This window comes from Tiliqua scincoides, chromosome 10 (assembly GCF_035046505.1).
Source record: "Tiliqua scincoides isolate rTilSci1 chromosome 10, rTilSci1.hap2, whole genome shotgun sequence".
NCBI classification, from domain to species: Eukaryota; Metazoa; Chordata; class Lepidosauria; order Squamata; family Scincidae; genus Tiliqua; species Tiliqua scincoides.
Window position 1 is genome coordinate 7,734,312 of NC_089830.1, and position 24,567 is coordinate 7,758,878.

Here is a 24,567-nt window from a genome sequence, read left to right on the forward strand (position 1 = left end):
CTGCCGAAACTCGGTTCCTTGCAAACTGTAGGAGCTCAGCTGTTTGCAGCTAGATTTTTGAGCAGCCTCAGGACTTGAGGCCATTAGTTATCTGATCTTTTCGTTGGCGGCTGTTCAGAGCTGCAGCAGGACCTACCCAAAATCAGGCCATGACACACCAGTGCTCCCGACCCGCAGTTTGAGAACCACTGACATATGCTATGAGCCTATGGTAAAATTGGTTTTGTTATAAGTCACTTTCGTTTAAAGCCGCTGTTTCCAAGAACCTGTAGATGACTTTAAGTGAGGTCGTGCCTTTAGATCAGGGGTCTCCAAACCCCGACCCAGAGGCCAGATGTGGCCCGAGGAGAGCCTCTATCTGGCCCCCAGCCAGCCTCTGATCCCTTTAGAGCCTGTGGCCCAGTTGACCAAACACAACCAGAGTTGTGCTTGTGGGGTGGGGGAATGGGGGTCCATTTAAGTGTGTGCTTTATTTCTTCAGTTGTGTTGGTGCTTGGAGAAATCCTGGACATATGAGCCCATTCATTCATTCCAGTTCCATCTCTAATGTATTTAAATTTAATATTTAATTTTTTTTTCTGGCCCTCAACACTGTGCCAGATATTTGACGTGGCCCTTCGTCCAAAAAGTTTAGAGACCCCTGCTTTAGATGCTTAGAAAGGATGAATTTAATTCATGTCCACTTTTGCATTGACAGAATTAATTCATCCTTTTCCTTCTTCCACTGAGTTTTGTTTCAGTATTTCTACCTTTTATTTTTATGTATTAGGTTTGGATAATTTAATTTGTGCAGCTTCCTAGCCAAAATACTCCATGAGACACTTTGCTGGGTTTTTTTTTACCCTCTTGAGCTGACCAGTCATGATGGGATTTTTCTTTCTGGTTCAGCTAAGGTTCCAATGACTGCAAGCTTCCCTTCCAATGAGCCAGTTCCTTCATATGCTGCATGTTATCTCTTGAAGCAACACCTGGCCGACCACATAATTAGAGTTTTACAAAACCTTGGGGAAAAAGTGCATGCAGAGTGAAGCCCAGGTTATGTCAGGAGACTGGATTTTTTTTTTTAGCTTGAGAGATAATAGGAACATCTTCCACTCTTGACCCACACGATGCTCTGAAATTCTTTTCTGCAGGGGAAAATGTTGCCAAAATTGGCATGCTTTAATTCAAAGACATACTTGTCTCTTGAAACAAGCTTGCCCACCCCTCCCCGGCCACACGAAAGCGCATCGCCGGTCACTGCCATTTAAAACCAGCTCCATGACTGCTTGGAGGCCAGAAATGGTGATGTTTTGATCTATCAGAGCTTTGAATGAGGCTTTGAAGCTTATTGATGGAGCAGCCGCCTCTCATCAGCCTGAACCCACCAAATGTCATCAAGGTTAGAGACACAGAGTGATCTCTTCTAGGTGGCCATTTTTTGCCTGGGGGGTTCTTTGTAGTGTAGTTGAGACAGTAATATGAATGACAGTATTGAACTGTGGACTTGCTGTGAATGGACACCTGGGAGTTCGTGAACAATCCCTCCCTACTCACATTGCTGCATATTTTTAAAAATGGAACAGGGTGGGATTTCAGTCTCAAATTGGCTGGTGTGCATCAATTTTCTATGAATAAAAAAAAAAAAAGTGCCCCTTGTTTGGGAAAGCAAGTCTCTGAATAAAAGAGACATTAAGGGCACAGTCCAGACTTGAACTTGGGCTGACGCAAGTCCCTTGCACCGCCCTGGGAATGTCGCAAAAGTGCTGCACACTGAGGGCAGATAGGCCAGTTCATGGACATCCGCCTGCCTCCCTGCGCCAACGCGGGCCCAGGGGGAGAGGTGAGTTACATTAGCTGAGTTCAGCCAACACAGGGGTCTGGAGGGTGTGGGGAGAGCGGGGAGGAGGTGTTTCGGGGTGGGGCAGGGCAGGCGATGGGCATTTCTGTGGGGGGTGGGAAGGGAGTGAGAGGTGGGACCAGTTTCCAGCAGTTATGCCGGATCCTATGCCGGATCCAGGTGGCGTGGAGCGGCCCCTAGCCACTCTGTTCTGCTCAGATTTGCACCCCTTTGTCAGATGGCACAGATCCGAGTAGACCCATTGGGGCTGCTGCAGCACGCCACGGGGTAAGAGGAAAGGTTTCCCTTTGCCTCAGGCTGCGCTGCTTTTGTCCCCAAACTTGCACTGGATGCATCCCATTGGCCTGCCTGCTTCCAGCGCAAGTTAGGATTTTGCCTTAGTCATCTGCCTGAATGGCAGGGAATGGGTGGATGACTGTATGAATGAAACAACTACAGTGGGCCTTCAGTATCCGCAGGGGATCTGTTCCGGGACCCCCAAGGATACTAAATTCTTTGAATAATGAAATCTGTGGGGGGCCACACTGGCAAACCATAAGTGCCTGCAGGGTGCAACTAGAAGGTATTTCTGGTTTTTCTACAAACCAGAAATGGCTTCCGGTTGCAATTGGAAGGTGTTCTGAGACCCTCCAGCCACAGGCTCAGCATCTGTGGATATTCAGATCTACAGATGTTGAGCCGACAGATAAGGAAAGCTTACTGTAAATGAAATGTATCAGAGCCACTGCAGCACCTCCTCCCAGTTCTCCTAGTGCTGACTGGAATTGGGGGCTGAAGGGGGCAGGACTTCTGCAAAGCTTGGGGGATTCCTGAATTGAGATCATTTATTTGGGTCCAAAGCAATTATGCCATTATGCTATATTTAGTGGAATTTAGTGGACCATCTTGCGAAATGCAGGGTACTTAGAAGGTGTGAAATCCTTAATTTGCACTTCCTTCGCCAATGCATGACATCCTCCTGCAGCCCACATTGCCTTCCTCAGCAATGCTCTTACATGCTGAATGATCTGTTGTGACTGAAGCTTTGGAACAGAGGAAAGACGGGGCAGAGATTAGAATTTCCATGGGTATATCAATATGGCCGTGCCAAATGGAGAGTCCTGGGAAGGCCCCAAGTCTTCCCCATGCTCCCAGGGGAAGTCAGCTATGTGGCTTGACAAATCTCTAATGTCCATTATTGGTGTGGGAGGGAAGTTCGGTGGTATTTTCACAAATCAGATGCTTAGGGACTGTGCATCAGATCCCTGTTGATCCCTTGTTGTGTTCCTATCTGACAGGGTCTGGGTGTATCAATAGGTTGGATTATAGAATATGCTGCACATGGTGATTCCTTGCCCATCATTAAAGAATCATATGTGGGTGGCCCAGCGTACAACAATCAGAAATGATGTACTGTTAGCAAAGGAGAGGAGAATCTCTGCCCCCTAAGGACTTCTTCCCATAGTTCTTATCTGCCATCACAGCACTGAGCGCTTCCTTGCAGCAGTGCCCCCTTGCAGAGGGATTCCAGCTGTTCTTGCTTCCATTTCATTGTCTTCATACATGGGTTTTCCATGTCATTCCCTCATCTCATGTTTGGAAAGGCATTTATATCCATTTGCTGTGCATCTGTGTTCCTTGTATCTTAAATTGGTTCCTTAGTCCATTCACAGTTCAGGTGTACAGTGTGCCCACGATATCAGCGGGGGGGGGGGTCAGTTCCATGACCCCCTGTGGATACTAAAATCTGAAGCTAATGAAATTCACTAAAGGTCAGGAGGGCCAGGGTCGTGGTGCCTCAAGGATTCACCTGGTTGCGGTGCATCTGGTTGCCCAGATGTCATGCTTGCCTCCCAGCCTCTTCAGAAGGCCTCCTAGAAACCACTTCCGGTTTGAGGATGTGACTTTCAGTTGCATTGGGGAGGCCTTCTGAACTCCATGAAATATGTGGGAAGGGAGCAGTGGCTCAGAAGTTATCTGGAGGCCACTCCCATCCTTTCCAGAAGGCCTCCCAGACACAACCAAAAGCCATTTCTAGTTTGCACTGGTGACTTCTGGTCGCATCTAGGAGGCAGTGGCGTTGCTAGGGGGTGCGGAGGATGCGAACCGCACCGGGTGACACGCACAGTAAGAGTAAGCCCCATTGACTGTAATGGGAATTACTTCTGAGTAGACATGCATAGGATTGGGAGGCTCCTGATGGGGTCAGAAACTGTGCTTCTCCGAAGTGTCCTGGAGTTGTGTGAGGCTGCGTGAGTTGCAAGTCGGGGGGGGGGGTGATGGCGACATCCCCCAGCTCCGTGAGCTCCAGGAAAGTGGGCAGGACGCCATAGTGGACCTTTGCCCACTGCCTGGGGTGTTGCCCACCCTCTGCATGGGAGGAGTGCCATCATGGGGGTGATGCACTGGCCTCCCACAATGAGTGATGCAAACAGTAGTGGTGCTACTGCTCGGAGGCCCTCTGCAGCGTTGGCTTGGCATCCACCCATGCTCAAATCCATGAATGCTGAGCTCAAACGTAAGGAGGGCCCACTGTATTGTCCAAACCAACCCTTAGAAATGTAAAAAAAAAATACAATATGTACTTCCATGGACCATGGACCTGTCCAGTAGCACCTTGGCATGTACTTGCAGCTCCCTGATTCTTTATTAGACCCAGATCCTGTTCTATTTGTATTGATTTATAGGGGGGGGGAAATCTACCAGTAATCCATCGTAAAATGGCCACTTACATGATGAACACTGTTAGGATTTTATACACTTAGATAACTGGAGATGAAAAAGTGTTCTTAGTGTGACCGAATGGGAGAGTAAGTTCTACAAATATGTAACTCTTGCTAAATTGACACACTACTACATACAGCTCAGGGAAGGGAGACAATGAAGTACCGAAGGGCTTCTGTAAAGAACTATCAACTCTTTAGAAATTATTGAAAAGAGGAAGATTCATCCATCCGTGAATAATGTTCATGTCTTTGACTGGCTTTGATGTGTTTCAAATGATTTTTTTGTCTGCTTCCTTTTGATTATAAATAAAGCTTTTAAAAACATTCAGGATCTCACAAGTATTGGGGAAGTAGTGCAGATAAACTAAACTACTGTGCACTGAACAAAAATGATTGAGAAGAAATTCCAGGAACATGCTTGAATTTGAATAGGAAGCAGGAGGGTGTCTGGACTCAGGGCTGGTCCATCCATGAGGCCAACTGAGGCTGTTGCCTCAGGAAGTGGATTTGTGGGATTGTCCCACCTGTCCATCCACCTACTGCCGTCTGTGTCTGCCATTCCATCTCCTCCACCTCTTATCTGGGTTCTCTCTCTCTCTCTCCCTCTCTCTCTCTCTCTCTCTCTCTCTTTAATCTAGGGCAGGAGTGCCCAAACCCCAGCCCTGGGGCCACATGCGGCCCTCGAGGCCTCTCAATGTGGCCCTCAGGGAGCCCCCAGTCTCCAATGAGCCTCTGGCCCTCTGGAGATTTGTTGGAGCCCACACTGGCCTGATGCAACTGCTCACAGCGTGAGGGCGACTGTTTGACCTCTCATGTGAGCTGTGGGATGAGGGCTCCTTCCACTGCTTGTTGTTTCACGTCTGTGATGCATTAGCGGCAGCAAAGGAAAGGCCAGCCTTGCTTTGTGCAAGGCCTTTTATAGGCCTTGAGCTATTGCAAGACCTTTATTCATTCATATAATTTCATCTTTAATGTATTCATTTAGGTAAACTTATGTAAATTTATTCAAATTTTAAATGTAAATTAATTCTTTTTTCCCCCGGCCCCCTGACACAGTGTCAGAGAGAGGATGTGGCCCTCCTGCCAAAAACTTTGGACACCCCTGATCTAGGGAATGGAAGTGGCAGCATCTAGGGCATTGCTGGAGGGGTGGCAGCATTTGGCATGTCTCTTAAGGCAAGGATGGGGTTCTTGGGCTGGTCCTATCTTGTCAAACCCAACAGGAGTGTTTGGAAAAGGAATGATTGTCTTTAATCAAAGCAGGAGCTCTGTCTCTGAGCTACATCCCCAGATCATCCTCTATAACGCTGGTTCCCAACGTGTGGTCTGTGAGACCCTGAGAACTGGTCTGCGAGGTCTCAGGAAAAAAAAAATACCACCTTCAATCACTTCCAGGGTCTCACCAAGCAGGTGCTCACCCAAGGACCAGAGAATGGACTAGATCTAGTTGTCGGCACTGAAGTGTAAGCTGCGGCTGTGAGGATCCATTCTCCACCCTCTTTGGTAGTCCATGGGGGAGTGCTCACAGGGGAGACCACCAGAGAGGGCAGAGCACGGATCACCCACAGTCACAACCAACAAAAAAAGCTGCAATCCACAAATCTTCTCTATAAATTGAATAAATCTCTAATAAACCTTATCTAATTATTGCAGATTTAATTGTCCTTTTGGGGGGAGGGGTTTGCATGTGGTCCACGATGATTCCAGTTTTTGCCTCAGTGGTCCACAGGATCCTGAACATTGGGAACTACTGCTGTAGAACAGCATCTCCAAACCGAGTTCCTTGGAAGAATCATCCAGGGCTCAGTGCAGCAGTGGCAAAGACTTACCATTCCTCCTTGCAGCCACCTTTGTACCCAATTGTTGCAGAGACTTGTGCTGGGGAGCTGCATCCATTGCATATTCCCCCTCCCCCAGGCTCTGTTTCCCAATTTCCTGGGGAAGTGGCTCCCCAGTGTGCAAAAATCCCAGGTGAAGAAAAGTGACTGTGGATCAGAACAGTAAGGTTTTGCTACCACCACCCCACACCTGGAATGATTTTTCCACTGCCCTAACTCTGGTCTGCAGGCCAGAATTTGGAGGCACCTGCTCTAGAACCTTCATCTTCTGCCACCTCCTCTTCAGGTCCCTTATGCCTGTGCATTGCTGGTATCTGGTGTGACTCCTCACATCTGTTCCAAACGCAGGTTCAGCCCTTACGAATGGTACGACGCCCACCCCTGCAACCCAGGCTCAGACGTCGTAGAGAACAACTTCACCCTCCTCAACAGCTTCTGGTTTGGAATGGGAGCCCTGATGCAGCAAGGTATGTATGTCTCCCTCCCCCCTCCACAGCCCAGTCCTCCCAGTCCTGCCACACCACTAAACAAACACATCCTCCGCGTGCTGCTTTTGTTTGGAGTGTACCTGCACGATGTGTGTGTGTGTGTTGTGTGTTTTCCTCGTTGACAGGTGCAAGATAAACACAGTTGTGCTTGTCAACGAAACAAGCCTCTGTAGCAAGAAAACTAATGTTGCGCCGGCTCTCCTCTGTTGTCACGAGGCAGCCGAGCAGTGCAGGGGAGTTTCTGTCATCACACAATGACAAGCAAAGACATTGGCTCTGAAATGGCGGAGCTCGTCGCTTCACAATTACAGGAGTGCTTGTCAAGACCAGCTTTTGTCTCTTCTCCTTCATGGTGGCTCTTAAGTATAGCAGCTGAGATTTCTCTCTCTGCCCCCGTCCCGAATAGCTTTATCTTTATTATCTTTATCTACTACTACTACTACTCCTGAGGGTTCCTCTCTGGTAGGAAGAGAGGGGCTTTTGGGTTGCATGTAGGCTGTGCACCCAGAATCCATCTTTTTAGTACTAAGACCAGGGATGGAGCTACAGAGGGCCTGTGAGCAGGGTTGGTCTACGACCTGAGAGGGAGAAACAAGTACCCCACCATGCCTTACCTCAGTGGTTAACAAACGCTTTCAACTGGTGGTTCCCTTGACCTACTGGGCCATTGGCCATGGTTCCCCATTGGGGCTCCAACCCTATACATTGGATAGGGTGACGGGTTTTACACAAGGATTCTGCAGCTCCTCTGACTGGTTTCCATGGCTTCCCAGGGAGCCACAGCTCACAGTTTGGGAACCACTGCCATACATGGAGAGACTTGCACTGAGGGAGACAAGAGTGCAGCCTCCCCAGTGATCTCCAACCACGCAGAAACTGGGTAGAGCTTGCGTTCAGTCACAGGGAATTGCATTGCATTCATGCTCTACACAGTTTCTGTGTGGTTGTGCGATCACTGGGGAGGCTTGGCTGTCGTCTGCCTCAGTGCTAGTCTCTCAGCCTCTCCTGTGATCACGCAACCCCTCAGAAAGTGGGTGGAGCATGTGCAGTCACTGGGGTGGCTGAGGCTTGGAGAAGGATTGGTGAGGCTCTGCCTCCCCTGTCGACATATCCCTGCCATGTTCGCTACTTGTGCACGTCCCCCCTCCCCACCTCTGATTTTAATAGGTGTCGAGCAGCAAAGACAAAAATAGAGCAGCCCTTAAAAAGTCCTTCATCCCGGTTTGCTCAAAGTCATTACAGGCCTCTTCCACCTTTTTTCTTTGCAGCGGTCTCTCATTCTCTCTTATTTTCCTATCTCCAGCTGCTGTTTAGAGCATTCAGCCTCAGTTGGTTCTCTTCTCCACAATCAGACACTTTAAAAAAAAAAAGTGTGTGTGTTTGAAGATCTTCCCCAGAGTGATTCCCTTTGGAAAAAAAAACAACAATCTGTGTAAAAGAAGAAGGGGCCTTTTATATTGTAAACGGTAGAACAAAACACTCGTAAAAGTTCATGCAGGGGTTGCTATTTAAATCACATGAAAGCTGCTTGGTTAATTAGTTTGGTTTGAAAGTTCCCCATAAATTGCTGACTGTGCCCAAGGTCAGCAGGAACAGGCTTGGGAATTCTTGCATACACTACATGTGGGGGGGGGGGGCCTTGTCTATTTCCTTGTGCACAACTGCCTGGCTAATTTGCATTTTACAAATGACTTAATTTGTGTAGCAGTTACAGTCCAGCAAAGAATGAAGTTTTGGGATTTCAAAGGTGTGTGTTTTTTGAAGTCCCTTTCAACTCATCCTCTGCTTCCCTTTCTTCCCAGGTTCTGAGCTGATGCCCAAGGCGCTGTCCACCCGCATCATTGGAGGCATCTGGTGGTTCTTCACCCTCATCATCATCTCTTCCTACACAGCCAACCTGGCTGCTTTCTTGACCGTGGAGAGGATGGAGTCCCCCATTGATTCAGCAGATGACCTGGCGAAACAGACTAAAATAGAGTACGGCGCGGTGAAGGATGGAGCCACCATGACCTTCTTCAAGGTGAGATTTGAGTGTGTTCACATCACAGTCTCCAAGCAGATGCAGAAATATACAGTCAGTAGTACTGAAATGTTAAGCATTAAAAATACAAGGAAGAGTCTGAGTGACTATGGGGTCACCTGAAGGCAGAGATGTATCTAGGATAACACATGTCCTGGGTGCAACTTGAAGGGAGACACCATTGAGCAACTCCGAGAGTTGACCACTGTTCTTGCAAGCACTTGTGAGAACAGAAAGCAGCAACTTGGGAAAGCTCAAGAGGCAGTGGCATCACTGGGGGGTGCGGGGGGTGCAGACCACACCAGGTGATGGACTTGGGAGGGTCACACCACTACTAGGCAAAATTGGTATTTTCAATAATGTCATCATGTTATGTATCATTTGATGTGGAATATCATGACGAATGCAATGAAACAATCCATGTTTTACATATCTGTATTTTATCAAAATTATGGACAAATAACCAGAAAAGGAAAAAAACAGCAGCTTTATGTAACCAAAAGTGGATTTTCTTGACTGACCAATGAGACTAATCATCTCATATATAACCTGTACTGTTTGTTATATATTAAAATATATATTGGGGGGTTATATATTTTAGTGGCATCGTTAGAGGGGTGCAGATCGCACCACCACTGGAGTGCCACACTTTGACCATGGTGATGAGAGATCAGTGGATGGAGAGAGAGAGGGCCAAATCCTGTCCAACATTCCAGCCCTGGTGTAGCTGTGCTAATGGGATGTGCGCTGCATCCTTTCGTGGGAGGGTAGTTATGGAGGCCGCTACATAGTAAGAAAACATTTGTTCCCTTGCCTGGGGGCTGCCTTGCAGCTGCACTGGTGCTGGAAAGTTGGATAGGATTGGAGCAAGAGAGATTTAAGGAGGGTGGATGGTTGGAGAAAACAAAGAGGTGAGTGTGGGGTGAAGGAAACAGGAGCCTGAAGAAAGTAGGAGAAAATTTCCTACAGGTTTTAGGCACATATTGCGCCAATATGCTGTTGGCAGGAAGGGAGTTTTGGCGATCACACAGGAAGGACTGTGATCTGAGGACAGGGTGTGGGGCAGTGGGCATCCAACCATGATGTGTGTTGGATTTTACATACTGTGTTGATTTCAATAAATTAGTCAAATCCTTGATTGTAGAGGATTTTGTTATGGCATGTTTGGTCTTCGCAAAACAAACCTGCTTTTTACCTACAAGCGCAAGCGGCAGGGGCTCATTCATATTTATCTACAAGGGAAGCACATATTTTAACAAAGCAGGGGCAGGTCATGCTAGAACATGCAGTCATAGCAGCAAGGGAATAGGTGTTTAGAGGACGAACCAGTGAGTGTAGAGAAGACCCCTGGCACAGCCCTGGGCTGTTTCCAAACTCCAAGTCTGTAATCTCTGATAATGACCTCTCTAGGGGTGAAGCAAGAGGCAGCTTAACAATGAGGGGAGTAAATAATTGATCGGGTGTGTTTTCTCCTTGTCCACATCTGACAGGTAATGACAATTATCATGCAGTTAGTTACCTTCTCTCTATTGTCATTGAATTTTGAAAAGAAAAAAAAAATCACTTGGTTGAGTGGGCATTCAGCCAGGACATCAGGGTCATGAATGGCAATCAAAAGAGTTAGTCATGTGTGGTCGAATTTCAGCAGTCATAGTGAGATGTAATGCCCATTCTCAAGCTCACATCTGCTCAAATTCCTGGAAAGAAAGTGGGGCGGACTCTGCTTTTAAGAACAAAATGACTAGGCCTGCAAAGGGTGAAGAAACCAACCCAGACCTGATGGGTTGCCTGCCTGCCCCCCTTCTTTTCTCCTCCACTGTACTTCAGTCCAGGATATCAGCCTAGCTGCCCTGGAATGGGGAAAGATGGGGTCATTAATTAATTTAATAATGCAGGCCAACATACGTTTTGTTATCTTAAAACCTAGACCTCTTCCTGGGTATGTGTGGGATGCTAATTCCAAAAACGGCATCCTTTTTGCCCTACGCCATGGCTTCCTCACGAGGAAGCTGCTTGAACTGTGCACTAATGAGGCTATGCCCTGTCTCTGAAATGAGATGTGATAGGGCAAAACTGATGCCATTTTTGGAATGAAAATTTTGCAGGGGATAGATAAAGTGGATAGGGGGATGTTCTTTTCCCTCTCACACCACATCAGAATCAGGGGACAGCCGCTAAAATGGAGTGTTGGGAGAGTCAGGACAGAAAAGAAAATATTTCTTTACACAGCGTGTAATTAGTCTGTGGAACTCCTTGCCACAGGATGCAGTGATGGCATTTGGCCTGGATGCCTTTAAAAGTGGATTGGACAGATTTCTGGAGGAAAAGTCCATCACTGGTTACAAACCATGATGGTTATGTGCAACCTCCTGCTTCTAAAAGTAGGCTACCTCAGTATGCCTGATGCAAGGGAGGGCATCAGGATGCAGGTCTGTTGTTGTCTAGTGTGTTCCCTAAGGCATCTGGTAAGCCACTGTGAGATATAGGAAGCTGGGCTAGATGGGCCTTTTGTCTGATCCAGCAGGGCTCTTCTGGATCAGCGCCCTAAATTCATATAAAACCACCCTAAATTTTCAAAAAAGTTTTTCTGACGTTCAATTTCGCAGACCTGTATTATTATAATGACCATTTTCAATTTTCCATGTTGTCCCATGGATTCTGAGTGACTTACAGCCCAATCCTATTCCCTGCTGGCACTCAGGATTTAGGGATGTCAGTGTAGGAGCTGCTGTATCCTGCATGCCAGCAGTGGACCAGGCCAGCTGGGGAAGGTAAGGGGGGGGGGAACTTTACCTCCTCGGTTACTGCCTGGTTCCCTATGTGACTCCTCATAACTCTGCCAGCTCTTTTGCCAGCATAGATCTGAGAAGACTGCCAGGGGTATGACTGGCTCTTTCCCTGTTGCTTACTTGATTATGGGTACAATCCTAACTAACTTTCCAGCACCAGATAGCTGTGCCAGTGGGGCATGTGCTGCATCCTGCTGTTGAAGGCCAGTTACAGAGGCCTCCTCAAGGTAAGGGAATGTTTGTTCCCTTACCTTAGAGTTGCATTGCCCTTACCTCCATGCTGGAAAGTTGATTAGGATTGTGCCCTATAGGTAGACTACCCTTGTACAAGGAGGTTCAATTCAGCCACTATGGGTAATGACTGCCAAAAGATATCCCCTTCCATGAAGACTGAGGAGCCAAATGCCCCACCTAGATCATCTTCTTGTTCCCTGTGATGGTATGCCAAGGGGTGGTCCACAAGCAAGGCACAATTTGCGATGAGCTGGCATGACCTCTCATGGGCATCGAAGTTCACTCTAGATCAGGTGTGCCCAAACATTTTGGCAGGAGGACCACATTATCTCCCTGACACTGTGGCCAGGAAAAAAAAGAATTAATTTACATTCAAGATTTGAATAAATTTACATAAATTTACATAAATGACTGTAAGAGGTGGAACTTATATGAATGAATGAAGGTCTTGCAATAGCTCAAGGCCTATAAAAGGCCTTGCACAAAGCAAGGCTGGCCTTTCCTTTGCTGCCGCTGCTGCTTCACAGACATGAAACAGCAAGCTGTGAAGGGAGCCCTTGGCCCACAGCACATGTGAGAGGTAGAACAGTCAGCCCATGTGCTGACAGCAGTCGTGTCAGGCCAGCTTGGGCTCCAGTGAGTGTCCGGCTGGCCAGAGGCTCGTTGGCGATCGGGAGCTCCTTGCAGGCTGGATTGGGGGTCCCTGAGGGCCGAAATGGCCCTCGGGCCAGGATTTGGGCACTCCTGCTCTAGATCAAAGAAAAAAAAAAGTGCAGTCCTAAATTCCCCTCCTGGCTCAAAGATACCCAAATGAATCAATGTCCATGGAAAACGGGTTGGTGGTTTTCTCCAATCACTGCTTGTGTTCTGCTAATGCACAGTGGCACACACGCCTTGGTGGGCATGCACCACTGAGTGAGCACCTTATGCATCTCCTGTTGCCATGGGATATGGGAGGGCAGGAGTTCCCTGTGCCCTGCAGGTGTTGTATTTTTGACCCAAGTGCGAGGATACAGAACAGTTGGCTGGTTGCTCATTGTTATAAATAGTCTTCCTGAGAGGTTTTGTGAGGCCACACGGCAAAGACTGGCACGGATTATTTGATCTGATTTCCCATCTGAGTTAGAGGTGGCGGTGAAGTTCTCCTGAGCTTGGCTCTGAAAAGAACCTTGGGGGCTCAGAAAAGACCTGTCACAAATGAGATGCCTGCTTTATTAGCCCCTGGCTTTTCTGGCTTTCCTCAAAATCTGAGCTGGAGAAAAGCTTTTGGCAGGACCAGCCTTAGGAGGTGCAGGGCCCAAATCTGAATGGTCCTTGCTTGGCCCTCCACTGCATGCCTCTCCACATACCATGAGGACTTTAGCAGTGCCAGGCCAGGTCAGGCATAGCATTTGGTAACAGCGCAGAATCTGGAAGTAGACAGGTAGTGGCACATTGACACCTTAATGTACTGCCGTCCGCTGAGTGTCTCTCCTCTCCTTCACAGTTTCCTTTCTGCTCCTCCTCTTTCTTTACGAATCCAGGGTGGGGAAGGCAGATGGCAAATACCCCCTGCCAGTTCACCCCTTGAGGCAGCCTCTTCAGCTCCCCTCCCCCCAAGCCTGGGATAGGAATTGATATCCATTGCATCAATACAGTTGGCCTTCATACCTGCAAGGGATCTATGGATACAAATTTCCATGGATAATCAAATCCATAGAGAGGGCCTCAAGGATGCAGCTGGAAGGCACTTCTGGTCACATCTGGGAGGTCTTTGAGGCCACAGGTTTGCTACCTGCATTGAGTGACATCTGCAGATGCCGAACCCACAGAAAAGGAGGGCCCACAGAATTTGATCAAGTGATACCCGAAAGGCACGCCTCCAGTTCAAGGAGAGGCCAGGAAAGCCAAGAAGCCCACCCACAACCTTTCTATGTGTTAACACCTCCTGAAGCCATCCAGCTGTTGGAGTTGTTTTCAATTTTCTTCCTTGGCCCGCCACAAATACTGTCACCAGCCCTCCTGCCTCGTCCTCTCCCATCAGTCCCCCCCTCACATCAAGCTATGAAAGAAGTTTGCATTCATTCCCACAAATTGAAAAGAAATTAATTTGAGGGAGCTGGTGGAAGCAGGAGACAAGATAGCACTCTTTTTTCTCCCTTTTTTTCTGTTTAAAAGAGGAAAATTAATTAAGAGATTTAAAACAGGAGCCTTTGAAAGCATCTTCCCATTGTAAATGTGTGTATGAGAGGGGAAGCCTAAGCTGGAGATGGGGGGGGGGTGTGCAGGGAGGGAGACAGACATGGCTTGCCAAAGGATTATCCCCTGTTGAAAAGCTATTTTCCTCTCTCTTTTTTGCTGATTAAATCCGAATAATTAATTTTAAAGGGGAAGGGATATGTGGCAATGACCTGTCTTCAGACACTTTTTGAAAAGTGTTTGCAGAGAAAAGCAAACACTTTTATGAGAGAGAGAGAGAGAGAGAGAGAGAGAGAGAGAGAGAGAGAGAGAGATAGATTCTGGTTTTGCACAGCAAGTCAAGCAAAGGAGTGAAAATTCTTCCTGGAAAGGCAGAAATGATTTAAAGACCTATCTGAGAAAAGCCAGTCTAATTCTCATTTTATCTCACCCTTTTCCCAAGGACCTCAGGGGGAAAGACATACCTTGCATGTTATCTACCAATAGCCCCATAACATAGATTAAGTTGAGTGAACTTAATGGGTCTCACATCTTCAAACTCAGCACACGATCCATTACAGTCCAAGACCAGCAGGATTTCGGATTTGCAAAGGAGTGTGTGTGTGTTGCTTGCCTTTTTATCTTTTTTTTTAAACTAGAACCCTGACACCCACCGACTGGATAGGTGCAAAATAGCTCAGCAACTGCTTAACAAGTGGGTGTCAGAAATCCTTGCGAATCTAGTGCAAATCATCCAGGAAATCAGCTAGTAAATCCTGATCTAAACTTATCCCCCACTCCGCATCACACCGCATGATTTCTTCTTCTTGTGTAAATTCTGTGTGCACAGAATTGTGTAGAATGTGGTGTCTTTTGGACAGAGCTGTTGATTTGCTTCTAAAAGCGCACAGACTTCCAAGCCAATTATGTGTGTGTGTATGTGTGTGTGTGAGAGAGGGGGGGATGGGGAGGGAGGGAGTCTTTTTAGCATGGAATGGTAACCTTTCCCGTGAATTAAATGCCGTGAATTAAATTTGTTTTAGTTTGCAGTTTGGGAACACACAAAAGGATTCTGTATCCTGCAAAATGGTGTTCTCGGTTGTTTGGGGTGGATATTTTGTTGTCTCTGTTGGTGCATTTTTAATGCATAAGGAAGCATTTAGTTTGAGTGCCTTAGTGGTTATACAGAAATGTTTAATACTTAACATTTAGTATCTTGACTCAAGATACTGAAAATCAATTCAGTTCTCCATATCAACTGAAATTGAAAAATGTAAGCTGGAGAGTTACTGTTGATGATAAAGAAACCACATAAAGGTCTAGGGGAGGTGCTCTCTGCCAGTGCCTCTAAACTATCCCATTAGTTTGCTTGGGTGACTGGTCCTGCAACACCCCTTATTAGACAAGCCTCCTCAGCCATGACTGCAAGGAATGAATTTGGCTGCCTGCAATTCTTGTCCTATTTGCCATGGTCAACATGGTTCCTGGCCAACATGTTGTAGCATCATTGCTTGCTATTTGCTTGCTAGGTATGTATTTTTTTTTTTTATGTTAGCCACTCTATTGTATACTGTTGGATGGAAAAAAAATGTCCTAAAATTTCAGGAGCTCACAAAGAGGGTCTTCCTAATTAGTGGTCATTAACCACACCCCACACCCACCCACCTTGATTCAGAATAGAGTTCAGTTAAACATCCTGTTTAGTATCTTCTGTTTGCTAAAATCACATTCTTTTTCATTCATTTTTGCTTGAATCTTGAAAGATCCAAGAGGGTGGTGCCCAAATTTCATGAGATTTCATGAGGTCCAAGATGGTGGTGCCAGGGTGAATGGGTAGGTGGGGCCATCAGGGACATCTTTTGGAGACCCAGTGAGTGCACTTCGATGCTGTAATAGTTCCCAAACTTTTTTGACTGGCAGCTCCCTTAACTACTGGGCTATTAGCCACTACTTCCCATTAGTAGCCCATTAGGACTGCAATACTATACATCGTATAGGGCGGTGAGTTTTTCATGAGGATTTCATGGCTCCGGTGGTTGGTTTCTGTGGCTCCCTGGGGATCCATGGATCACAGTTTGGGAACCACTACCCTAAGGCTCATACACTGGAAACTCCTGTCCTAGGATGAGATGCCGTTAAGTGGTTGGTCTTCCTACAGTGCAATCCTAGGTATGATGATTCAAAAGTAAGTCACATTGTATTCAATGGGAGAATTGCAGCCTTACATGCCAATTCTGTCATGGTCCTGTGCTGCTGGAATTCACATTCCGGTGATGCAACCCAACTTATGGCATCGCAGATTGCCTACTAGGAAATGCGACACCAACAGGTGTCAACATCCGCAACTGGACTACCTGTCATCAGTTGCTTCTGTTAGACACTCCTATAAATCTGAGCAAAACAATCCATTTAAAGAGCAATTTGCCTGCTAGAAACAGAGCATGTTTATAACATCCAATCACTGCATAACAAAAGGGTTCAGAGACTGGATAAATCTTATGCTTTGTTTTTTGATTCAATCACTGCTTGGAGCTTAAATCAATAGATGACAGATACCTGATTAACTTCAAAAGCTAATGTTAATTGCCTGCTGTATTGACTGTTAGCTGTTAATGGCAAGCAATTACAGTGGACATTTGACAACTAATACCGTTATTAAAAAAGAAAGAAAGAAAGAATATACCCTCTCCAAGATGATGTGGCAAGAGAAAGTGGGAGTTAATTTGCATGTAATCAAAGCCTAGACCTAATTGGAGATGCTTTCTGTTGAAGCATGACTGACTTTTATGGCATTGTGAAGGCAATAAGTGAGAATATGACCCCCTCCCTTCACACACATACCCCAGCTTTTAGGCCTTTAAACTTAAAATCATTGAATTGTTGTGTGTTGGAAGGGACCGAAGAAGTCATCTAGTCCAACCCCCTACCTGTAGCAGGAAGTTCTCCTTTGTTTATGGTGTGGCGTGAAATGTGGTCTGTAATGCAACAGCTGAGTGTGATTTCTGCTCACTTCCTACAAAGAATTTCTAACAGTGACACACAATACTTTATCACATTCATAACCATCTGAAAGTGATAGAAAAATTTTGGTTCTTGCTCTGACCACTTATTGGCTAAAATAAAAAGGCAGAAATCTCTTTGAAGTCTTTGCCTTTTACGTATTATAGCTATTACAAGCAGGATATTTTTTCCATGCTGTCCCGGAGTGATTCAAAGCCCCACCCAACCAAGTGAGGTTTAAATACCCTTCGAACAACAACTTACATAAGCAAATTAAGTACAGCCCCTCTTGGGCTCTTGGCCCTGTCTTTCCTAAGTTATTCCTTAATTAGGAGGTCACTCTGTCCTGACCATCTTCATCAACATCCTCCCTTATCTGAAATGTCCCTGGAATGTCCCTGGCCCACAGCCGATGGAGGCCTTGTTCATGAACACATTTTTCACAAAACTATTCTTCTGTCACACAAGCAGACGAAAGCCATGGGCTGCACAATGCCTGCATATGTGCCTGCCTGGTTAGGTTCATTCCTGACCCTTTAGATGGGCTCAGATAACTTTTATTCAGTTAATATAAGACTGAATATAAGAGTGTATGGAAACAGGTGAAAACCACTGATTTTTCCCATGCTTCCTTCTCTTGGCCCAGACCCAGGAATTATTCTGTCTGGAAAAGCCACATAGCATTACATATTGAATATTGTTAGCTAATACCAATATGATTGAGGTCTCCGTTTTAAGGCAACAAAAATCTACACCATGAATTAAAACAAAAACTCATAACCCAATCCCATAGATCAGTGGTTCTCACACTTTTAGCACTGGGACCCACTTTTTAGAATGAGAATCTGTCAGGAACCCACCAGAAGTGATGTCATGACCAGAAGTGACATCATCAAGCAGGAACATTTTTAACAATCCTAGGCTGCAATCCTACTCACACTTACCCAGGAGTAAGTCCCATTTACTGTCACTGTTAAAAGAATATACATAGTAGCTTATTAAAAGTACAGGTCTGTAACATTTCCCCAAAATCACATACCATGGTAGCAGTGAGTCTAATATATTAAAAATCAAATATTGAAATGAATGGGAACCCACCAGAAATTGATTCGTGACCCACCTAGTAGGTCTCAACCCACAGTTTGAGAAACACTGCTAAAGATGTTTATTCAGAATTCAGCCCCACTATATTCAATGGGGCTTACTCCCAGGAAAAGTGTGCGTAGGATTGCAGCCTCAGTGGTTTTAATGCAACCAGCGGGTTTGACATGAGGACGCTCTCTGAATGCCTGCAAATATATGAGGCAAGCCTCCCTCTTTCTAGGCAGAGAACTATGACTGGCTTGGAGAGATTTGATTATGACGGGGGGGGGGGTGGAGAACATTACCTTCTTGTCTCCCACTCTAAGTGCCACAGAGCCAAATCTCAATCATTTCATTGAATGAGTAGATGCCAGCCAGGAGCTCAGGAGCTTTTGCTTTCCGACTGAACTTCTATTTAGGAAGCCTTTTATTTTTTTCATTGCACAAACTATTTTGCAATGACTACTTTACAATTCTTTCCTGGTTGATCTTCACAACAGTTGTTTGTTGTTTTGAGCTCTGGGTCCATTTGGAGAAGGGCAGTATATACATTTTTCAAAATAAAAGAAACAGACTAAAATGGCAATTTTTCTGAGAAGTAAAAAGTTAGCAGAAAGTGCTAGGTTCAAGTTCTGACAGCAGTGGTTCCCAAACTGAGAGTGCCACAGTGAACTCACAGGGATGTCTCCAGCAGCCTCTCCTTCTTGGCTCTCCCGGGTGCTGCCATCTTGGATTTTACAAGAACTTGCATTATCCAAGATGATGGGTGGTACCCATCTTCCCAGATGCCACTATTCTTTGACTGCGCAAGATGTTTTGTGATCCAAAATGGCAATGCCCAGGAGATCCATGAAGGCCATTGTGAAAGAAGGGTGCATTGAGCACAGTAAATTTGGGAACCACTGCCTGGTAAGGCTCAGGGAGAAAAAATATGCACCTGAAATCCTGGAGAGCTCCTGCCCATCAGCACAGACCTGTGCTTTTCATCCAGTAGTGCTTGTACCACTAACAATAGCATACATATGGCAAATGGTACTTGGTCCCAGTGCTGTGGTGACGCTGTGGCTCTGCCCTGTCTGGCCCAACCCTGTTAGAAGTGGAGACCATTGGGGCAGTGGAACACCATTGGCAAGATGTGACTGTGCAGCTGCCCGTCCCTTCACAAAAGGCATGGTTTGGGGAAGGAGGAGGTAGGGCATATGTGGGGTGAGCCAGACACTCTTGTGCATAGGTGCTATCTCTGGCAGTAATGCTGGTGCTTGGAAAAGTTATCCTCATAAAGGTGGGCCACATTGAAAAGCCTGAGCTAGATGTACCGGGGATATGAGCCAGTAGAAGGCAGCTGCAGAAGTTCAGGCAGGAGATTTTGTGATGCTTTCGGTGTGAGCAGAGATGTAAGAAAACTGTAAAGAGCTTTCCCTGTCCACACTTGGATTATCTTGACATTGCACCATCTATTACCAAAAGGATAAATGGCCTTCGCTGGTTTTTGTTTTCTGTGGGACTGCCCTGTCAGAAATCCAGGATCTCGACTTTCGAAAAAATGTGGGCATTCATGAGTAGCAAGTCCTCGGCTCTCGTGAAGAATAACGAAGAAGGGATCCAGCGCACCCTCACCTCGGACTACGCCCTGCTGATGGAGTCCACCACCATTGAGTACATCACTCGAAGGAACTGCAACCTGACCCAGATTGGGGGACTGATTGACTCCAAGGGCTATGGGATCGGCACCCCTATGGGTAAGGAGAAGGGCACAATAGCGCAGTGGCCATCTAAAGCCATGTTTAGCTGCTGCCAGTGCTCAGTGGAGTCCCTGGTGAATGTTGTCTTCTCTGAGTTGCAGGAAAGCAAGTTACTCATTACATTAAAGAGAAGAGACTGATTCTCCCCTAATACCAGAAAAGGCATTGCAGGGATATTGAATCTGCTGGTTGCACTGATCTCCTGGATAAGCCCTCAAGCCATGCCAATCAGCTTCTTTGCATGGTATCAGGTCATACCATGTCATTCTGAGAAAGGGAGAAAGTATGCGCTGAGCCAGATTGTGGGCCATGTCCTAAGGGGTGGAAGGAGAATCTAATGCTTTTCCTTCCTACGGTCCTTCTCCTAACATTCCTCTTGCAGCTTCTTAGAGCCATATAAGGGAAAACATGGGCATAAATTGTGCCTGTAAGGGTTTTCCCTTCCATGATTGGTATCAGCCTCTGGATGGAGAGGGTGGACAACTTAAGCCAGGGAACTGACACAGGGGCAAATAATTTAATTCCCCTTCTCCTGCACCATGGCCCTGATCCAGATCTGGTCCACACACACTCCAGTTGCCTTTTGAGAAAGCAGATAATGTCTAGAGTTCAATTCATGGAATTGCACTGTGTGGGTTTTCTGATGCCAGCCTTGGCCAAAGATTTAACTGTGCCAGGATTTGGTGGGATCGCTGAAACCTTCCAGCATATGGCACTTAGCAGAGAATTCAGCTTGCTAACAACTCACTCCTATGGCTGGAAGTACCAGCATGCCGCCAGGCACACTAGCAGCTGTTTTGCCAGATTCCCAGTCCAAGCTCTACCTGGAGAATAATGCCCACTTTAAGCAAATTAGCTCCCCTTCTTTCCCCCAACAAATGACCCTGGTTCCGCCCTGCAGTTCTGCTGGACCCCACCTCCAGGGTAGCTCATCTGTTCAACCTGCAGAGGTCCTCTCTCCTGCCAGCAGCCCCTTGGTCCTCAGCAGGTCTTGGGCACAGCAGCCACACACCAAAATCCAGTGTCTCCAGCAGTCTGTTCCAGCAGTCCATTAGTCAGTCCATTAGTCACAAAGTCAGTCAGAGTATCCAGGGCAAAGTCCAAAGTCAATAAGCCAAGTCACAGTCCAAGGTCAGATTCCAAAGTCAATAAGCCAAGTCAGTAAGTCTCCTCTCCAACCTGCACTCCTTCTACAACCCACAAACCCTTCCTGCCTCAGGTGCTCCTTATATCCCTGAGGGCCCTATTGCCTTCAAGTGGCTGCAGCTGTGCAGCACACTCTGCTGGATGCCCAGGCCTTACCCTTAAAGGGGCCACTGCTGACACCACATCTACCTCCTTGCCAGATCTTACGTGATTCCAATACAGCAGCCCCACCATCACAGGAGCCCCTCAGCCAGCTGCTGCTGACAGCTGTGGGTGCAGTAGCCAGAAAACCACATGCTACCAGCATCACAGCCACAAGCAGAACCCTGCCAGTGGAGAGGCAGAAAAGGAGTGGAGGGCAGGACAAGAGGGTGGCTGGATCCTTAACCCCTCTGTGAGGGCCAAACACACGCTCAGCACCTCCTCAGAGCAATGCCTGCAACAGAGCTCCATAGGAGATCATGTAGCAGTGACATTTTGGTTCCATCTCTCTTGACTGGCCTCTTCAGTGGTCCTTGCATCCAGTGCACCATCCCTGGATAGGATTGGGCTGTAAGTGTCTCAGTTTTCATTTTTAAAAGATGACTGAGTTTCTAGTACCGATAACTTCAAGGTGTTTGGGCAGCCCCTCAGAAGACAAAGAGGGAACTGGAAAAGCTTCACAGGAACTGGGGAGCAGGGTTCAATCTCCTACAGAGCTCCTTGCTCCCCAACAACGAGAAGCAAAACCAGAATACAGTGGGCCATCAGTAGCTGCAGGACAGATTTGAACCACTGCAGATGGCCTCCCTGGACCTCAGAATGCCTCCAGGAAGTGACAAGAAATGACTTCCTGTCCAGGAGGTGTTCTGAGGCATGGGGAGGCCAAAGGAGTTGACTGTGGACCCAGCACAATCTCCGGACAGCCCAGCACAACCTCACAGTAAGTCATTGTGGCACCATGACCTTATCCCCACCTCGGGACTCCAGCCTCTGTGGATTTTGGTATCCATGGGAGGGGGTGTCCTGGAACCAATCCTCCACGGACACGAAGGGCCCTCTGTAGATTAGACACAGTAAGATCAAGAGGGTAGATGTGCATGATTTATAGTAGCTTTTCAGGGCTCAGAATCTCACACTTTGTTCACTGTCTGTGCTTTTCTGCCCTTCAGGGTCACCGTACAGAGACAAGATCACCATTGCGATCCTCCAGCTCCAGGAAGAGGCCAAGCTGCACACTATGAAGGAGAAATGGTGGCGAGGCAACGGCTGCCCAGATGAAGAGAACAAAGAAGCCAGTGCTCTTGGGATCCAGAACATTGGTGGACTCTTCATTGTCCTGGCGGCTGGGCTTGTTCTCTCCGTCTTTGTGGCCACAGTGGAGTTCATCTACAAACTGCGCAAAACAGCAGAACGTGAACAGGTATGGATGGATAGCAGCATCACTGCAAGCCACTTTCTTACCCTCAACTGATTCTGTCCCATGCTACACACTTGTACATATATGAGATGCTATGTACCAGTTCATAGTCAGGGTTCAGAACCAGTTCATAGTTACTTGAGAACCTGGGTAGTGGTTTGGGAGTTGGACATAGGCCTGGAAGATCCAGGTTCAAATCCCTGCTCAGCCATGAAGCTTCCTGCATGACCTTGGGCCGGCCACACACTCTCTCTCTCTCTCTCTCTCTCTCTCTCTCTCTCTCTCTCTCTCTCTCTCTCTCTCTCTCAGCCTCACCTATCTCACAGGGTTGTTATGACAGATGGGGGGGAGGAACTATGTACACCTTCATCACATTTATTCCTCCTTGGAGGAAGGGTGATAAAAAATATATGTGATGAATAAGTTGACACAACCCAACAAACCATGTTTAGTTCATTTGGGTACACAAAACAAGTCGGCACTCCAGTTCACTCACTCTTCAGCTCTGTCATGGAGCTGTGATGTATAAATCCTGGCACATCAGTTGATGAGATCCATGCCATGCATCTCTGATATAACTCTGGCTTATAAGCTGTGAAGTCAAAACACAGTTTGAAGTTGGTATCACTTCCTGGTTTGTACACCAGAGTTAAACCATGGTTCTCGGTCCAGCTCTGAAGTGGAGGGACTTTGTCAGCTGTTTGCCCAAATGCACAATGCCTGCAGCAGAACCCAGGGAAGACTGAGTTAGTCTAGACTAGATTAGTCTAGACTAGAGGACTAGAGGAGAGGAAGAACCACTCCCCTTCCAGGAATTTGGAAACACACTAGGAGGTATTTTGGGCCTTGCCTCCTCATGTCTGTATTCTTTTCCTTACTGCTGGCAGGCACCCCCCCCACCTCTTTTTTCCTTTGGAGCTCTGCTGAGTCATGTGTCAAGAGCAACTGTAGCATGTCTCCAGAGCTTCACAGGCATTGCACACCCCAAACCTGTCTGATGCCACATCTAATGAAAATGTCCCCCTCTGCTCTCCTCTCTGCTTTCAGCGCTCCTTTTGCAGCGCCATGGCTGACGAGATCCGAATGTCCCTCACCTGCCACCAGCGTGTGAAACACAAGCCCCAGCCCCCCGTCATGGTGAAGACTGACGCCGTGATCAACATGCACACGTTCAACGATCGGCGGCTACCCGGCAAGGACAACATGACCTGCAACACAGGGCTGACCCCCGTGTTCCCGTGATGGCAGGTGTGGTGAGAACTCCAGAGAGGCTTTCTGAATGTGGGTGGGAAAGGGATACACATCTGAGTCATGGAAAGAGGGCAAGGGAGAGAACCCTTTTGGCCACATTTGGGATTTTCTTTTGGAGAACCAGGCCTTCAATGCAACTTCAGCCATCACCCAAGTTGGAAACCAGAACTCAGAGTACAGACTGTGATATCTTCAGTTTGGGACTATAGTTTGATTTTTTTAAAAGGACAGTCAAGGATTAAGCACTGCAGGCTTCTTTGCATCTCACCCTCCCCCCCCCCACCAACACCTTCATACACATCCAGAAGTCTTGATGTTTACATATCAAATGAATGGAAGCAGCCAAGCAGGGCGCACCTTGATCAGGGCAGAGAGGAGTCGGGAGGCCCTCGAATCCCAACACTTCCTTTTAGAAGTATGGCAATAAACAAAGCGACTTTTGCTGAGGACTGGTGTGGAGCCCTGAATCTGGAATTGGCATTTGCAGCACGTTTCAGAGACAACATGGACTGGAGGCGTGGGAATCGGGGGCAGTGGGGGGGGGGAGAAGGAGGAGGACTGAGCAATGACTCATGATCAAGCCACTGCCCTCCTTTGGAGGAGAAAAAACTGTGACCTGATACCTCAGCGCTGTTCTGAACTGCTGCACATCAAGAAGACCATCTGTATGCATTTGTCTCACAGGGATGTCTTGCACATCCATGCCCTCCTGGGAGAACATATCTGTCAGTCATGTGACTAATCATTGGGAGAGGGATGTGGCTTATCACCTGACAGTCCCTGAGGAGAGTAGTGGTGTCGCTAGAAGGGTGCAGGCCACACACAGGGCGGTGACACCACTATTGGCCAAAATTTTTAAAATCTTAATATTTTTG

The 24,567-nt window shown here is 47.1% G+C and overlaps 1 protein-coding gene across 1 annotated transcript in view; it reads left to right on the forward strand.

Annotated features, from left to right (window-relative positions):
* The window catches only part of GRIK3 (glutamate ionotropic receptor kainate type subunit 3), a 243,622-nt gene extending 219,554 nt beyond the window's left edge, over positions 1–24,068 (forward strand). The window contains exons 12-16 of the mRNA XM_066639080.1: positions 6,732–6,850; positions 8,674–8,891; positions 19,671–19,893; positions 22,194–22,444; positions 23,489–24,068. Of these exons, the coding sequence (XP_066495177.1) occupies positions 6,732–6,850; positions 8,674–8,891; positions 19,671–19,893; positions 22,194–22,444; positions 23,489–23,683 (1,006 nt within the window). The 3' untranslated portion in view covers positions 23,684–24,068. The remainder of the gene's footprint in view (positions 1–6,731; positions 6,851–8,673; positions 8,892–19,670; positions 19,894–22,193; positions 22,445–23,488) is intronic.
* The last annotated feature ends 499 nt before the right edge of the window (positions 24,069–24,567 follow it).